Source organism: Schistocerca cancellata, chromosome 4, assembly GCF_023864275.1.
Source record: "Schistocerca cancellata isolate TAMUIC-IGC-003103 chromosome 4, iqSchCanc2.1, whole genome shotgun sequence".
Lineage (NCBI taxonomy): Eukaryota > Metazoa > Arthropoda > Insecta > Orthoptera > Acrididae > Schistocerca > Schistocerca cancellata.
Genome location: NC_064629.1, coordinates 55155596 through 55173651, shown reverse-complemented (window position 1 = coordinate 55173651; position 18056 = coordinate 55155596). Strand labels below are relative to the sequence as shown.

Genomic DNA, 18056 nt, shown 5'->3' with positions numbered 1-18056 from the left:
AGAAATTCAGGAGAATGCATAACTTACCTTAAACTGGCAACTTAGATAATAAAATAATTATTTAATATTATTGAAAGGAGTAGAGGGAAAACATTTTTTCAATTAGAAATCAGCAAAGATGCAGAAATTTTAAAGTTTTTTTTGTGCATATTGAAGAAATCTTGTCACTTTAGACAAAAAGTAGCTATTAAGATCTGTGACCATATTGTCACTAAATGCTAAAACACTTGTTCTGATCACTAAAATAATTTTATTTATCATCATATGAAGCATTTCAGGAGAACTCCATCATCAAATATGTGGCATAAAATATAAGATACAAGAAAAGATATTAAACATAGCAAATTGCACCAACATAGTAACAACAGAGATGTAACACTGAAATCAATACATAATACCTTGTCACGTACATATCCATAATATTATCAGTGCCCAACTGAAATATGCTCTTCAGTACTATACATAAAAAAAATCAACATTAGCAACAGTAGATAATTTTACATATGCTGATACATTGGCGACAGATGTTTATAGTGTTGCAGAACTTTTTAACAAACATTTTATAACTGTTACTCAAAAGATGGGATTGTCAGGTTCTGTAGATGCTGCTGTGGAATACCTCAGACCAAACATTTAAAGTAACTCACATCATATGAATATGAGTCTCTCTACCCCAGCAGAAGTAATGTTCATCATTAAATCTTTAAAATAAAAAACATCTAGTGGGCATGATGAAATATCAACGAATTTAATTGAAGAATGTGATTCTAAGTTAAGTAACATATTAAGCTATCTGTATAACCAGTCGTTTATCAGTGGAATATTTCCTGACTATCTGAAATATGCTGAAGTTAAGCCACTGTTTAAGATGGGAGATAAAGAAATATCATCCAATTTCTGACCAATTTCACTTTGGCCAGCATTCTCAAAAAAATTTAGAAAAGGAAATTTACAATCATCAGCTTTATAACCATCTTATCACAAATAACATACTGTCACAGTCACAGTTCAGATTTCTGATATTGAGAAGGCTATCTACACTTACAGCGAAAATGTACTTAATTCATTAGATAAAAAACTGCAGGCAACTGGTATATTTTGTGATCTGTCAAAGGCATTTGACTGTGTAAATCACAATGTCCTTTTAAGTAAATTAGAATATTATGGTGTAACAAGAAATGCTGCAAAATGGTTCAAACCTTATATCTCTGGCAGGAAACAAAGGGTGTTATTAGGAAAGAGACATGTATTAAGCTATCAGTTATCATCCAACTGGGAACTAATTACATGTGGGGTCCCACAAGGTTCCATCTTAGGGCTCCTACTTTTTCTTGTGTATATCAATGACCTTTCATCGGTAACATTACCAGATACTAAGTTTGTTTTGTTTGCCGATGATACAAACATTGCAATAAATAGCAAATTAAGTGTAATCTTAGAAAGATCGGCTAATAAAATATATGTGGACATTAATCACTGGTTCCTAGCCAATTCTTTATCACTAAACTTTGAAAAAACACACTACATGTAGTTCAGAACTTGTGAGGGGTGTCCCACGAGTATATGCCTAACATACGATGACAAGCAGATAGAAAGAGTGGACAGTGCTAAATTCTTGGGATTGCAGCTTAATAATAAATTCAACTGGAGAAACGCACCACAGAACTGCTGAAGCATCTTAATAAATCTCTATTTGCAATGTGAATTGTGTCAGACATAGGGGATATAAAAATGAAAAAGCTGGCATACTATGCTTACTTTCATTCCATGATGTCATATAGTATTATTCTTTGAGGTAATTCATCAAGCCAAGCTAAAGTTTTCTGGGCACAAAAGCATGCAATAAGAGTTTGTTGTGTACATAGTTCCACGTAGTCAGCGTATACACAACTTTCCCACTAGAGCGCGCCCTGCTAAGCACAACAGCGCAGGCGCAGCGCTTGTCCATCTCCGCACCACGAGATGGTGCTGCCATAGAGTCGGACCAAATTCTGCTTCCGCCGATCCGCATATTAATATGTAATGCAGCCAATGAGATTGCTGCTACCGTAGAACCTTTTCTCCTCACAGATCGCACTCGGGCAGTGATACATGAATGTGCAGGGTATTATAACGAGTGTACAGACCTCCGATTAGTCAGTCAGCATCAGACTGTACCAGTCTCCATTAGTCTGTACCAGTCTGTATGAGTTCTACATTTGTCTGTACCAGCCTATAGTCAAGTTTCAGTTTGCGCCTAATAAGATTTCCCTATTCCTGTACATAGCCATGAAGATATATGTATAGCCACTTTTGACAAGTATCAGAGATATATGTGAGAATAAGATTAATGTACCAATACCAAAGGAACTTCAGTTTGTCAATTGTAAATAGCATCCAGAACCAAGTTAAGTAATTTTTATGCTTGTTATTATTTTAAAAAATCTGTGTGAAAATTAATCAAGTTCTGTTTAAAGTTAGTCACCGTCAATCTGCTACTCTAAGTGTGCAAGTGGCATTTCTATTGCCTGACCTAACGGCAGAAGATAAACACGCCATGATAAGACCACAAGACATATTGCTGACACTCGCCTACTTCATTAGAGCGACAAATCCATTAATCTGATGGTGTGTGTACTGAAGGTCTTACAGTACGCACATCACAGAGTTATATGTGGTGTGAACTCAAGAACATCCTGCAGAAGCCTGTTTAGGAAACTAGGGATACTAACTACTGCTTCCCAATATATTTATTCCTTAATGAAATTTGTCATTAAAAATATATCACTTTTTCAAACCAACAGCTCAGTTCACGGAATGAAAACTAGAAATAAGTACAATCTTCACAAGGATTTAAAGTCACTTACTCTTGTACAAAAAGGAGTGCAATATTCAGGAACACACATTTTCAATAACTTGCCAGCAGCCATAAAAAGCTTAACAAACAATGAAATTCAGTTTTGTGTGTCTATATATATAGACACACACAAGTACAATCTAATATTTGCACCATTTCAGTGCAGTAATGTGTTCATTGTAAATTAGTATTGCAGTAGTTCTATTATATGTTTATTACCTTGTAAATAAAAAAAACATTTTTTTTAATTTTAAATTCAGTGCATTAATGCAATCTTAGTAAATGAGTGTTTGTAAAATGATTGTTTCATTTAGTGTTCATTAAAAAAATGGCGGTCATTCTATTTGGGACCTGTGGAAGATACATTAGCTTATTTGTTTTTCTGACATTTTCTACATCCTGGAGGATCTCCTCACTATGGATCAGTTGGAATGAAAGTAAATCTAATCTAAATCTAATCTAAACTATATTGATAGTGACTCTGCATGGCATTATGGAATAGCTGAATGTAGTTTCATAACTACAGCAGTTTCCTCTGATAAATAAAACTGAAATTTAAATTTTGCCAAAATCCTTACTTTTGATGCACACTGTTTCCATAAAGTCATTTGAGCAAACACTTTTTACACAGATATTTTCTGTTGTAACCATCCAGTCAGTCAGTTTAAAGATATGTGGATATTACAGATGAGAACATCAATATGTTTGAAGAATATCAGACATAGCTACAATACATACCTCTTTGTTTCCTGTTGATAGCTTGTACCAATTGCCAGCTCACTGTAATAGCTTTCCAAATCACTTTTATCTAAAGTGTACAGAAGATACAAGAGTTGAGGCACATTGTCTTGGTGCAATTTATCTAATGGTAAGCTTCCTGGAGTTGTCTCTAGACTCTCTGCTAAGTTCTTCATTAAACTGTCAATCTAAATAATAAATTAATTTTGTCAATATATGTATTATTCAGTAAATGAGTTTTGTTTCTTGTTCATATTACTTTTGTACATGTAAAATTTTAAGAATAGTAGGTGCATGTAATTAAGAGTAGATTCGTTAATGCACAAACTGAAATAAATTTAAGTGTCTTAAACAAACCTGCTAAATACTTTTTATTGAAATTTACATATATATCAAATCTAGCCATAGGTACTGAATTTACCTTTTTCAGGACATATTCCTTCTTGAGCTTGTTACGATCTTGAGTTAAATCAGAAAATGATATTTCAAATTTTAATCCAACATTTTTCAGTGTCCCTTCTTGCTTCCAGTCTTTCAGTTTCTCTGTTGTAGTTTTTATGTGAATAGATTGACTGAAAATTATATTAAACACCATTAACAGCTCCAAAACTGTACATGATTAAATAAGGCACAAGAAGTATTTTATATTTAAAACAAGAACCCAGTCATTTACAATCATAAGAAAACCAAAAGTAGAAATTTTTAGAATAATAATGTCTGCGAATATCTCTGTTAAAGAGCTTTGTACTAAGTAGCTGACAAAAAAGCATAGGATTGTGGGAGTGACAAGTCAATAGTCGACAGGACACAGAAACATTCTCTTTGCGAGCAAGGTTCTTTGGAGGAAACAACCAGTGTTCATTTTCCCGCATTAACATATGTATGTATTGTGTTGGTGTGGTACAATAAAAGTTATCATTTGCAGTATAAAATCCACGTTTTCCTTTATGTAATGAAATTACTCCTACATAAGTGGTGACCCAGTAACTAAGTGGTGTGACAGTAGACAAGTTTCTTTAGATATTGTTCGCGACATCTCGTATCGACATGTTGTCTGCACAGAACCTCTTCCGCGACATCGACGGTGTCATCCAGAATATCAATAAGGAGCTCGACATGATGCAGCAAACCCCTCAGTTCACAGTGCCATGGATTACTACACCTCATATCGACTTTGTTCATGACGTTACATTTCCAACCGTGCCGCGTGTGCCGGCGGTTCCCATGCCGCCACCACAGGACATGGCATCGTACAATCAGCCCGCAGGACATGCCGATATCAGACAACATGTGCTCGCGTTTTCATCACCTGTGTCGGTGCCACTCCCACGAGTTTCACACTTTCCATTTGACGGTTATCGTGGCCCACCTGCGTCGCGGTTACAAATTCGGCCCCCACCTTTCATTTCCAAATGTCTGGAAATTGGTTTGCTATTATGGAGAACATTTTCATGCAGCAGAAAATATTCAATGATTTTGAACAGTTCACGCTAGTGATATGGAATCTGGACCAACGTGCATCATCATTGGTATCGGATATAATTATGCAACCCCCACCACAACAAGCCTATGCCACTCTGAAGGCAGTGTTAATTTCCCGTTGCACAAAACCTGTGGACCAGCAGATGACACAGCTCCTGTACCACGAGAAACGTGGTGACAGGTCGCCTTCAGACTTTTACCAACATTTATGTGCTGTGGTGGACACTTCCATGTTCTCAGACACATTACTTGTGAACATCTGACAACAACAGTTACCTCCACAGGTGTGCTTAACCTTAATTGCTTACGAGGGCCAGCCATTAAGTGGGTTGCTGCAAGTGGCCAATAGAGCACAGTCCCTCCTTGACTCGTGTGCCACAATGGCTGCCGCCGCAACCACCTCGGCCAACGACACCAGCCGAGCACGGCCGGAGCCGATTGATGCGGCGCCTCCAGCTTGTACTGCCACGACCGCACGACGAGCGCCGGACGTGACCGAAGATTTCTGATCTCTCCACGCTGCCATTGATCAGCCGACCACCCAGCTGCAGCGGCTACAGCCACGCGCCATTGCGGCGGCTGACACACACATACACACACACACACACACACACACACACACACACACACACACACACACGTTGTTGCCAGCCAATGTGCCCACCGCGTCACGCAAACAATGGAACCAGTTATTGCTGGTTCCACCAGCGCTTCGGCGCACAAGCTACGAAGTGTAAGGCGCCATGCTCGCACCCAAAAGCATCCCACGGCCTGCTTTAGGCGCAGCCGACCGTGACAACAAGCAACTGCACCTAAACTCACAGACGCATGGGAGGAGAACACCCCTATGTTATGCAGATCGACTTCTCCCACAGCTGTAAGGTACACAGCTTCACAAAGACTTTTCATTCCTGATTGCTCTACAGGATGGATGTTTTTGGTTGACACGAGCTCAGATGTCAGCTCTCTGCCTGTAAATTTCTTCCCTTCAGACAAACGTGCTGAAGAGACCACTTTGAAAGCAGTCAAAAATTCAGTCATCCACACATATGTACAGAAAACACTGGCAGTGGACCTTCGTTATGGCCGATATTGACCAACCTATACTAGGTGTTGATTTCCTGTCAAAACATGCATTGTCCATGGATTTACGCAAGTCGCAACTCGTCCATTCTGCCAATGGATGGGTTATCCTGTGAGTACAGGGACATCCGACCTCTCATGCATATCCAAGGATAGATAAACTCAGCACACCCACCTGGGATGACACCATAGTGATGAAGGAATCTGACCTGCACATGACTCAAATGACATGAAAAGAGTTGACAGCACAACAACAGGCTCCTGCTGTTTCAACCACAAAGGCGACACCCAAGCCACAACATGGAACAAGAAAGAACAGGGTGAAGCATGAGACAGTGCACCACATCCATACATCTCCAGGCCCACCAGTCTACTCAAGCATTCGCAGGCTTGCACCTGATTGCTTGCGGGAAACCAAGACCATTTTCTACGTGACGCTACAGGAAGGAACTATACAGCCATCCAACATGGACTCTGCTTTCAAGGCACTGCAAAACAGCATTCACAATGCAGTGGGGCTTGCACACCCTGCACCAGCAGCTCAGCTAGCCCTAGTAGTGGACGCAAGCCAAGTTGCAGTCGGTGCAGCACTGCACCAGAGAGTGAAGGGTCATTGGCAGCCACTAAGTTTTTTCTCACAAAAACTACAGATGAGTCAAATTCGTTGGAGTGCGTACGACAGGGAACTCCTCGCAATGTATGAAAGTGTCAGGCACTTCCACCTTTTCATTGAAGGCAGGCAATTCACCATATACACCGACCATAAACCTCTTGTGGCAGCTTTCTACATAATCAGCGATTCATGTTCCCCCGCCAGGCCCGCCATATTGAGTTCATATGCCAGTTTTCGACAGACGTGCATCACAACTACCACACCTCTTGGAACAAATGAGGAAGCAGGCAGAGATGCTACATGCAGCCCCGACGTCTCAGTACGGCATGCACCCAGTGTTCATACACAAGTCCCTCGATACTTGTTCCCACACCATGCTCCGCACAGATATGGTATGTCATTCATTGCAGCCACCGTACACTGGACTGTACCAAGTCCAAGTGCTAGGATGGGGCACACACACAATGGATATCCTCTCCAGGGGAAGTCGACCAAGTTTTCCACTGAGCGGGTAAAACCCGCTTGGACAATGACAGCACCGACTGCAATCTCACAGACAACTTCAGACACAACTCGCAATGAAACCACACCTTCTACAAAGCCAGACAGCTGTGAGCCACCAGAGCTCCACACCAAGGGACCTAATGCAGCAGCGGAATCACCAAGCAGCACCCACACCCGCCCTATCTGCACTCGGGCAGGCCGAGAGGTGAAGTTTAAGTACCCCACCATAACGGGTGTTCCGCACTTCAGGGGGGGGGGGGGGGGGGGGGGGGGGGGGGAGCTGTGTGGTAGTGACAAGTCGATAGTCAACAGGAGACACAGAAAAATTTTCTTTGCGAGTGAGGTTCTTTGGAGGAAACAACCAGTGTTCATTTTCCCGCATTAACGTATGTATGTATTGTGTTGGTGTGGTACAATAAAATAAATCATTCACAGTATAAAATCCATGCAAGCGTTTTCCTTTATGTAGTGAAATTACTCCTACAGGATAATATGTAGGTTTTCTATGTGGATGCAAAATACAAAAGCATTAATAATGAGTCTATGATATAAGACCATAGCTGGAAATAGTTTCTCACATTAAGGATATTTATTTTCTTCTTTTTTACTTTTGTGACAATCATATGGGGTAGCAAAAACTGTGTGTGTATCATGTATCATGGTTTTGAATGCCCAAATTTGTGAAAAACAATATTTCTGTTAGGTACCATAGAAATTAATACAATTTATCTTCAAAATTAATTCACTGACTGGAAATTCCTCAACATCAGCTGTATTAGATATAGATCTACTACCCAACAGTGACCTATGAAAATTTGTGCCCAACTGGGACTCCAACCCAGATTTTCCATTTATCACAAGTGGTCCCCCTAACCAATTTGGCTATCTGTGTAGGTTCCTCAGAATGATAGAAACATCCATATGTCACACTGTTCACATTCTTATATTATGGTCCACTTAATTCATCACCTAATGCTCACAACATGGCTTCCTGCAACAGGGAGAAAGACAACAAGGAATCAAATTATGGAAACTAATGTAATAATGAATTAAATGTGAACTGTAAAAATTTGTTTGGACAAAATCAGAATGTTGTATCTGGAACTCTGCTTGTGAGTGTAACTTTATCTTACCGATTGTGTTTCCACCTTGTCTTATTAATCTTTGTTTACTGTCCTCATGGAAACTAATGTATTAATGAACTAAATGTTTTTGACTCATTCCACAGTCACATGCAGAACTGGATCTATGGAATACATATTGCAATAAATAAATATAATTAAAATAAAGACCAATTTTGTTATTGTAGTATGCTTGCCTAGGCTTGTACTGTTGTATCATCAACAGCATCCATTCTTTCAGGTGTGTACGGAAGTGATAAAGTTTATATGTTTACTGGCATGACTCTAAACAAGTTATATGTCTTACCAGCTTATTAAAAATGGCTGTTTGGTTAACTTGACATTTATAAATTAACCACAGGAAAAAGGAAAGTAAAGAGGAAGGCCTTCTGTCATATAACTAAACTGCATGCAATAGCCATTTCAAAAACTTTGTCAAAGTTTCACGTACACATCACACGGAACATTTATGGTTGGTAATAACAGCTGGTTTAGAATGAACTATGAAATATTCAAAAAAAGCTTTGACAATAGAAGCTGGTTTTGAACGAAATATGAAATGTTCAGAAAAAAGCTTTGACTTTGTATTAGAGGAATGCATAATACCTACATAATGTATTTAGACTGATGCCAACACGTTAACAGAATAATTCATCAAGGAGACATTTTTCCAGCAGTCTATTAGATATTGGTATTAACTAAATAAGACTTTCTTGTATAATATGTTTGATGGAAGCAAATATATTTGTATGCTATAATAGTGAACATGTTTCTGCAGAAGATTAGAATTTTTAGATTGCTGTATCAACTTTCTTTTTAAGCCATGAAGATTTTTAAATTTCTTATGTGTCTGATGTCTCTAAAAGATTATGCCATGAGACTCCAATGAATGAAAGTATCTTAGGTTATATATGCTGCTTTGTTAGACTGTTTGTAATCAATTAATAGTTATGCAGGATAGTAATTAGTTTAAGAGATGAGTTATGTTAACATGCTTCATAAATAATATGAAATAGGTATGCAACATGCATTTGGGACCTAAAACACATCTCTGCTGTTCTTCATATTGTGGCAGGAAGAAATGAGGAGAGCAGCGGCAGAATGCTTCATCAGCATTCACAAAATCCACACAGCTTCATCAGCATTTGTAGACCCTACACTACTTCGTCAGCATTCACAGAATCCAAATAACTTACCAGCTTTCATTCTCCCAAACACAGCCCAGTATTTTACTGCCATAAAAAATGAAAGTAAATCAGTATGCACCACAGAGCTAGCCATCTTTCTCTCTGTATGCCCACTTGGCATCATAATTGAACTGTGTTTCGATCTTAGCCCAAAAGAAAAATATCAATTCAATGAAACAGAAAATGGTCTGTACTATTTCGTATAAAAACGTGGAAATTCGTTCTATAACAGTACATAGGCAACATGGCTCACTGATTGGCATTACAGGTGTAACTTACAGGTTCAGTATACTTGATGCCAACATCCTGCTGTGGTTTGATCTTAGTTGGGTTGGATTGTTTGGGGAAGGAGACCAGACAGCGAGGTCATCAGTCTCATCGGATTAGGGAAGAAGGGGGAAGGAAGTCAGCCGTGCGCTTTCAAAGGAACCATCCCGGCATTTGACTGGAGTGACTTAGGGAAATCATGGAAAACCTAAATCAGGATGGCCGAATGCGGGATTGAACCGTCATCCTCCCGAATGCTTGATCTTAGTACCCACATGATGAAAGGCACAACTGATCCTCAGATTGAGTGCCCACATCTAAACTGCCTGTATTATTTTTCAAACTATGCAGAGATATTGGCACTACTGGGGAGGTTAAGATACATATGATGCAAAACAGGACAGTGGTTCAATCTTTGTACCCCCGTGGCACAAGATAATTGATCCTCACATTAAGTACCAAAACATTATTCTCACATCTAAATTGTCTGTATTGTCTGTCAAAACTTTATTATAATTCAGCTAAAATTGATGCACTGCCTGCCAGAGTCCTATGATCAGGGTGCAGTGTACGTGGTGATCAGAGCCTCCTGTGCAACACTTGTGTCCAATGTCTAATGATAAGGGTGCAGTGTATGTTGCAATAGATGCCTGCCTTCCTGGTACTGGAATCAACACAATGCTAAACACTGTGCTTGCATTATATCTATAGGATTTTATAGTAGCTAGGAAAGTGAGAGGTATTCCTTACTGAAATCCACACTTGTCCAGAAAACACAGGTTTATTTTCTATATAAAAAACTTTAATTACAAACAGGTTACACAGGCAAAGAATTCGATAAACAGCAAACAAAGAGAGGTGAAACAAAAGATCAAACACATGAGCCATGTTATTTTATCCTTGTCTCACAGATCAATAGCTGCACCACTACACCAACCCCCTCCTTTTTCTAAACTGTGAGCACCAGGAATGTCAGAAAGTCTATGCCTCACAATTCTCATGGCCCTGGTAATTACAGCTGGATGTGCAGGCAACATCCTCCTGTCCTGCCAGTACATTCAGTGTGGGAACTCTTGAATCCCCGTCAGGGTCACCTGTTGGTATCCTCATCCAGCTGGGCAGGTTTCAGCCTTTCAATTGAAATCATTTCCTGTTTTCTATGCCAATCAATGAAAAATGGGTTCTCTCAGCATTCAGGTGCCTTGTATGGACTCTGTAAGGTGGTCATAGTGGACCAAGATGTACAATGTGGTGAACAGGTCCTTATGGATAAAAACAGGTTTCTCTCTATGTAGCTGCACTGGGTTTTGATGAATCTGAGCCATTCTGTGTTGTAGCTCTAAGATGAAGACTGCCATATTCATATGTTGGGAGGTGCTTCAGTTTTACAGAAAGGAGCTCTGCTGGCAGCCTCAGTTGTTAACCTACAAACCAGTTGGGCTGTTGAACAGTCTAAGTTGTCCTTAATCGCAGTTTGTAGAATCAAGAGAACCAGTGGTAGTGTGTCTTTTCACTTCTCCCCACTGCATATTGAGGCTGCTTTTAGGCTTCTATAAAACCTTTCTAACATTTTATTGCATATCGGGATGATGGTTGGTGGTTCATAAATGTGCACAGCCACACGGAAGTAAAATCTCATGAAAAAGTACAGATTCAAACTGCCTTCTGCAGTCTGTCATTATCATTTCAAGCACACCAAACCTCACAATTCAGCCTGTCACTAAGGCCCATGGTACTGCTTCTGCTGGCATGTGAACTGTTGGAAAAGCTTCCGGCCAATGTGTGAATCCGTCGATCACTGTCAGGAAGTAGTTATGTGATGCAGAGGGTGGCAGTGGCCTGACTAGGTCATATGCATGAAGTGAGCTGTTGGTGTATCATAGGTTCCCAAAGGCGCTAATACAGGTCAACCAATTTTGCATTGTTGAGATCTTAGGCAAGCTTGTGCCCAGCAGCAGCAATCTCTTTTCATTACTGGCCACACAACTTCCTTTGTAATACGTCTGGTGGTATCTCACATGCCAGGATGTGCCAAGTTATGGATAGAATCAAAGATGATGTGCCAATATTTCTGTGGTATGGACAGCTACTGTAAGCCATATGATGTGTCACACCATAGAGAAGTTCTGAGTTGTTGCACACAGACTGACAACTGATAGAGGCTGTGTGTAGCATCTTGCAGCCATTTGAAATCACTGCCCATTTTTGTTCCACTGCAAGTTGTCACTAAGGGATGGCTTTTATGCTCATGCACCAGCATGAGAAGTAACCTGCAACCACACTGCTATTGCCACTAACATGCCATATGTCAGTTGAGAATTGTGATATACACTCTGTTTGCCAACATTTCTGCAGTGAGCCTTGGGAAAAAATGCTGTCAGGGGTGCACGGTCAATGAACAGTGTAAAATATTTCCCTTCTATGAAGCTTTGAAATGTTGAATGGCAGTGTAAATAGCATAAAGTCCCCTGTCAGTGGTGCTCCATTTCTGTAGCACCGTTGCAAGTAACTGCAAAAAGGCCAAGGGCTGCCACATCCCACTGACAAACTGTTGTAGTGCCGCACCAACAGCTAATTGGCTTGTGTCTACCATTAACACTATCTGTGCATCATGCCTAGGATGGATGAGCAAGCCTGTTTGAGCCACATATTTCTCTATCTTCTCAAAAATTTCCAGTAGTTGTGGTGCCCATTTCACTTTACTTCTCTCTCACTAGGTCTGTCTGTGGAGCCTGAAGTTCAGTCACCGTTGGCATGTGTCTATAGTCATAATTTATCATACCCAAGAATCTTCTCAGTTTTTTGAAGATATGTGCCACCAGGAAAGAGCATACATTAGCCACTAGTTCTGAAGTTGGTGCAATGTCCAAAGTAGACATGTTGAATCCTGAAGTATTCATGCTGTCTTGGCCTATGATGTTGAAACAGTACTTGGGGGTGCATTGTGTGTTGATATTGGGATTCCAAGAAGAACAAAATATCATCCATATAGCAGAAGGGAAATGTATACTACAGAGAACCTTGTGAATAAACCTTTTCCATGTCTGCACTGTGTTTTGTAGTTTGATTTTTTAGCATGCTCCAGAGCTACCACTATTTGTGAATATGCCTTTTTGCAATCAATGACACCAAAACTCTGTGCTTGGGTAATAGCATTGTTAAAGTTTGCCACTTGAGGAATTGGATATTTATCCAGTGCTTTATGAGCATTACATATTCTGTAGTGACTGCATAGGTGTCATGTATTATTATTCTTTAATGCCAAGTGAATCAGCAAAGCCCACTAGCTATTGGAGGGTGCTACTATATCCTCTTATATTTGCCTCTTAATGTCTGCCTTTGGCACCAAAAATGTTTTAGGTGTTGGCATTCTTGGTTTAATGGTGACCAGTAGGCCTGGTGAAGTCTGAAAATGGTGTATCACATCAAGTTTGCATTGCTGACAGGACGTTGTCTTTGATGGGGTCTCCAGAAACATGATGAGCTTGAAAGTGGAGTTAATGTGCAGTGAGTTGACTTCCAATAGAGGCAAATGCCTTCCCTTGTAGATGTGTGCAACCAACTGAAAATGGTGAAAGAAATCAGCTCCTACAAAAAGCTTGGTGACATCTGCCCTGATGAAATTCCATTGAAACAATTTGTTCAAACCTAAATCAAATTCAAGACTTTTTTGCCCCATACATCTGAATGTGGCAAATGTTGGTTGCCATCAGTAACTGTGTGCTAGGAGAGCTGCCTCTTCCAAAGCAATGTTGGAAAGGGGGGGCATGGGCAGGGGGGGAGGGCAGGGCACACTACAGTTAGGCCCTATGTCTACCAGAAACATGGCTCCAGAAAGTTTTTTTGTCTGCAGTTCGTGGTCTAGTGGTTAGCATTGCTGCCTCTAGATCACGGGGCCCCAGGTTCGATTCCCAGGTGGACTGGGGATTTTCTCTGTCTGGGGACTGGGTGTTTGTGTTGTCCTCACCATTTCATCATCATCATCATCATCATCATCATCATCATCATCATCATTCGTGACAGTGGCTGGATTGGACTGTGTAGAAATGTAAAAATTGGGAACTTGTATGGGTGCTGATGACCACGCAGTTGAGTGCCCCACAAACCAAACATCATCATCATCCAGACAGTTTGTCAGTTACAAACAGACATTTTTAATTGTTCCTTCCACGTGTGCAAAACCAATACTCAATGTTCTGCCTGTCTGCAAAGAATGACTTGCTGCTTTTCCATGTGAGCTAATCTTAATTCTGAAAGCTGTGACCCTTGAAACCCACCATAAATGAAATGCAGTGGCATTGGCATTTAGAGTTTTTGCTGTAGGTACTCCATGATTATAGTAATCTTGGTGTTGTAAGTTCCAGACTGGCAAAGTCTGTCTCTGAATTGAGGGCTATTGCCTGAGTTGGCTGCTTTTGTGGTCTGCAGAACATTTACACAATGAGAATTTTTAACGAACACTCCACTTGATGACTTGGCTGTCACCACTGCCCAGTACCAAAAATTAGACTATTTGGTCAAATAGCTGATGAAGTAATAGCTAGTATGTTCGTGAATGTCTTCTCTCTCATGCTGTCAGGCGACATATGCAATGAAAATCCTATGGAAATCTTCTCATGTAGTGCACCTGGATGCACTCTGTGAGTCGGAATGGAAACATATCTTTATGATTACTGGAGCAGAAGGGGAGAAAGTGATGTGACTGCATGGTGTGACACATTTGTGGGCCTTGCTACCAAATCAGTGGTAATACCAACACTAGCCAGGAACATCTCATCTCTTCTCACAGTCTTGCTCAATAAAAGATGACAGTTTGTTTCTGAAGTGTTACAAATTTGCTTAGGTGCCTTGGAGAGATGCTATTTTGGTGTGCAGTGCCTGCATGCTGGCTGTCACATAATTGGCTATTGCTGCCTGTTCACTGGAAGAAGTGCACAAGTTGGGGCCACTGGATACTGCCATCCAGGGCCGGTCCACTTATTGCAATGCTCTACAGTGTTGCAAACATAATACTGCAAGCTACTGACAATGGCCTCCACCTTATCAGCCAAAACATTGAGGGGTAAACCAATGTGAGCTGCTAATACTGTCCTAATATTGGCTGGAAGGAACTTTAGGGACTGAAAGTGTAAGGAAGTCACTTTCCAGCAGGGTCTTTAGTTCCAGTAAAACTGTTTTGGTTCCTAATTGCTCATAACAGATCAGTTTCTGAAATTGTAGCTCTGGCTTGAAAGAAAAATGTTTGATTAGACAAATTGTTTAAAATCAAAATAACACTGAATGTGAAACACAGCCTCTGCCTGAACTACCTGCAATTGTTGAGATGCCCATAATGCAATGAAAATGTTCTGTAGATTTGAGAATGCCACACTGCACTCGACTTGCTTCAACCACAGATCTGGCCTCACCTTCCAGAACAATGATAACTCCATGTGGCTGAGGTTCCTACCTTGTGGTGTTGCAGGTAAATTGTCAGAAGTCATTGCTATATTAAAGCTGTAGAGACATATTTTTCTCAATCCAGGACATTGAGCTCCACAATAATGTCAGATATGGATATTGCCTAATAAGAACTGATTTGCACAAATAATGTTATTATACAGCTTTTAAGGAAAAAATAGCAATGTATTGAAGAGATATAAACCATTTCCTATTACAAAAATCTAGCACTGTGCTAATTACTGTACTGGGGAGGCAGCCTTGAATTACCATGTATACTGCACCCTGATCATCAGACTGGACACAAGCATTGTATAGGGTGTGCAAAAGAGCTGTGCAGACTCCAGTACCATGGAGAGAGGCTTTGATTGCTGCATACACTGCACCATCATCATTGGACTCTGGTATGTGGTGTATCAATTTTAGTTGAACTAAAATGAAGTTTTGACAAACTACACAAACAGTTTAGACATGGGGTAGCAATGAAGCACTTAATTTGGGGTATCAATTGTGCCTTGCACAAAGTGAGTACTTTTTGCATCATATGTGTCTTAACCTGTAAGTTACACCAGTAATGCCAATAAGCAGGTGCATGTGTTTTGTACTGTTACAAAACAAATCTCTACATATTTTGGTAAATAATATATACAATTTAGAAGGGGCAATAACATTGTGGCACTTAATTTAAGAGCCAATTGCTCCTTGCACCAAGAGGTTGCATAGATTGAACCACAGTCAGGTTTTGGTGTAATATGTACATTAACACCAGCAATACCAATGTCTTTACAATAACGTATACCACCAGAGGTGGAGCACTTTATGACCCCGATGAAAAAGCCACATTTCATTAAATGTTGTTGACTTTTGTCCAGAGCTTTTTTTTAAAAAAATAAAAAAAGCTCATGCTATTATTTACTGAATTGGACATTAGCTATGAAACCTCAATTAGGTTTAAATTTTTAGATTAAGCATAACTGAAAAATTTAAAACAATTATAGAATCAGGCAGAAGTTAGTTAAAACAGGAGTTAGTTAAAACAACAAACTTTTTAAATTTTTTAAATACAAGCAACACAATGAGATTACACTATTTAAGAGAGGTATATACTTTGATAAATAATGAAAATGACTTTGGTTTCTTTAAAGTTCTATTTTACTTTGATAGAAAGATGTCTTGGTCTTCAAGTGGGGTAGCGATAACAAGATGGCCAGTCCTGAGATATATACTGATTGGCTCCTTCAGTTTAAATGGCAGTAGAATATTCGCTTGTATTTGGGAGAGTTATATATGTGTGTGTATTGGTTTAGAATCTCTCTGCTGGTACATTTCCAAGGAAGGTGCATGACTTAAGAAATGGTTGGTGCGGGGAGTGGAGAGTAAGGTGAAGGGCAGTGGGGAGGGGGCATGATGTCATCATACAATTGTCCCTACTCCTATACATAGGCAGTCCAACAGTCAATGGTCAGTTTGTATCGTGAGTGCCTATTTCCCCTAATTTGACAATATCAAATTAATTAGTTATCATTGGAAACATTCAGAAACTCGTATCACTCTACTTGCTAATCTTCTATTTTTACTTTTTCGTCTTCCTTGTGGAATTTTGAGAGACACAGAATTGCAGATGTTACATTGTTGAGCTGGGCCACAACACAGTGAAAACATTCTGTGGATTGACAGACACCACACTGCTCAAAAATGCTCTTAACTTCCTTAAAGCACAAGTCTGGCTTTGTCTTCTACAACAGTGGCAACTTCATGTGGTTGAAGTTCCTAACTTGTGGTGTTGTGGGTAAATTATCAGCAGTCAGTGTTATATTAAAGCTGCAGAAATGTATTTTTCCCAATTCAGGACATTGTGCTCCACAAAGACGTCATATACAGATATCCCCTAATAAGGCTTGGTTTGCACAAATATTGTTGTTGTACAGGTCTTAAGAAAAAGAGACAATGCATTGAACAAGCTTAAACCATTGCCTATTACAAAAATTACTACTTTCAGTACAGTTAATGTGTTATACGTGCACAAAAGGAAACAAAAAGTGGAAGAGGCTGAACTCAAAAATACAAACTGGAGTATTTGACAAAAACAACTGCAATGAAGGAAGAATATAATCTACTATTACAAAAAGAAAAAGTCTTTGCAGATGTGATAACAAGGTTTACAAATTGCTTTAAACACTGGAAACTGGAAAATCTGGATAGGACTGGGGAGTAAAAGATATAAGCATTTATTGTAAATACCATGAAATGTGACCATATGTGGATTAGTCACAGAAAATTATGACTCCAAGACGCTTGCTACATTAGATGATATTCTAAAGGTTATTTATAAACTCCCATTCTTGTTTGGATCTGCTTAAAAAGGATGGCCACAAGGTATCTAAATGTGGTGGCCTCAACATTGTGCATCTAACAAAAGAGAAGATATCTGCAGAGTTTAAAACTTGTGGAATAACTACATTTAATGACCATTTGTTTGATGAAGTGGTAACCTCAAAGTTCTATATGCAGATTCTATTGGAATATGGAGATAAGTTAGCAACATACACCCAAGAGGATTTGGACTGTCTTAAAAATATTATCATGCAAGAAATAAAAGCTAAAATCAAAATTCCCATATGATTCAGCTATAATCAGTGTTTGCATGGTGTTCCACATAGAATGTGCTGATTACTATATTGGGGAGGCACACTCAGATTGCCATGTACATTGTGCCCTGATCATCAGGCTCTGGACACAATCATTGTACGGGGCATATGAAATTGCTCTGCAGACTCCAGTTCCAT

General features: G+C 39.7%; 1 protein-coding gene across 1 annotated transcript in view; it reads right to left on the bottom strand.

Moving 5' to 3' along the window:
• LOC126183224 (uncharacterized) overlaps nt 1-18056 on the bottom strand; it is a 679892-nt gene that overhangs the window by 507386 nt on the left and 154450 nt on the right. Inside the window, exons 5-6 of the mRNA XM_049925008.1 lie at nt 3996-4146; nt 3575-3762 (exon numbers count right to left, since the gene is read on the bottom strand). Of these exons, the coding sequence (XP_049780965.1) occupies nt 3575-3762; nt 3996-4146 (339 nt within the window). The remainder of the gene's footprint in view (nt 1-3574; nt 3763-3995; nt 4147-18056) is intronic.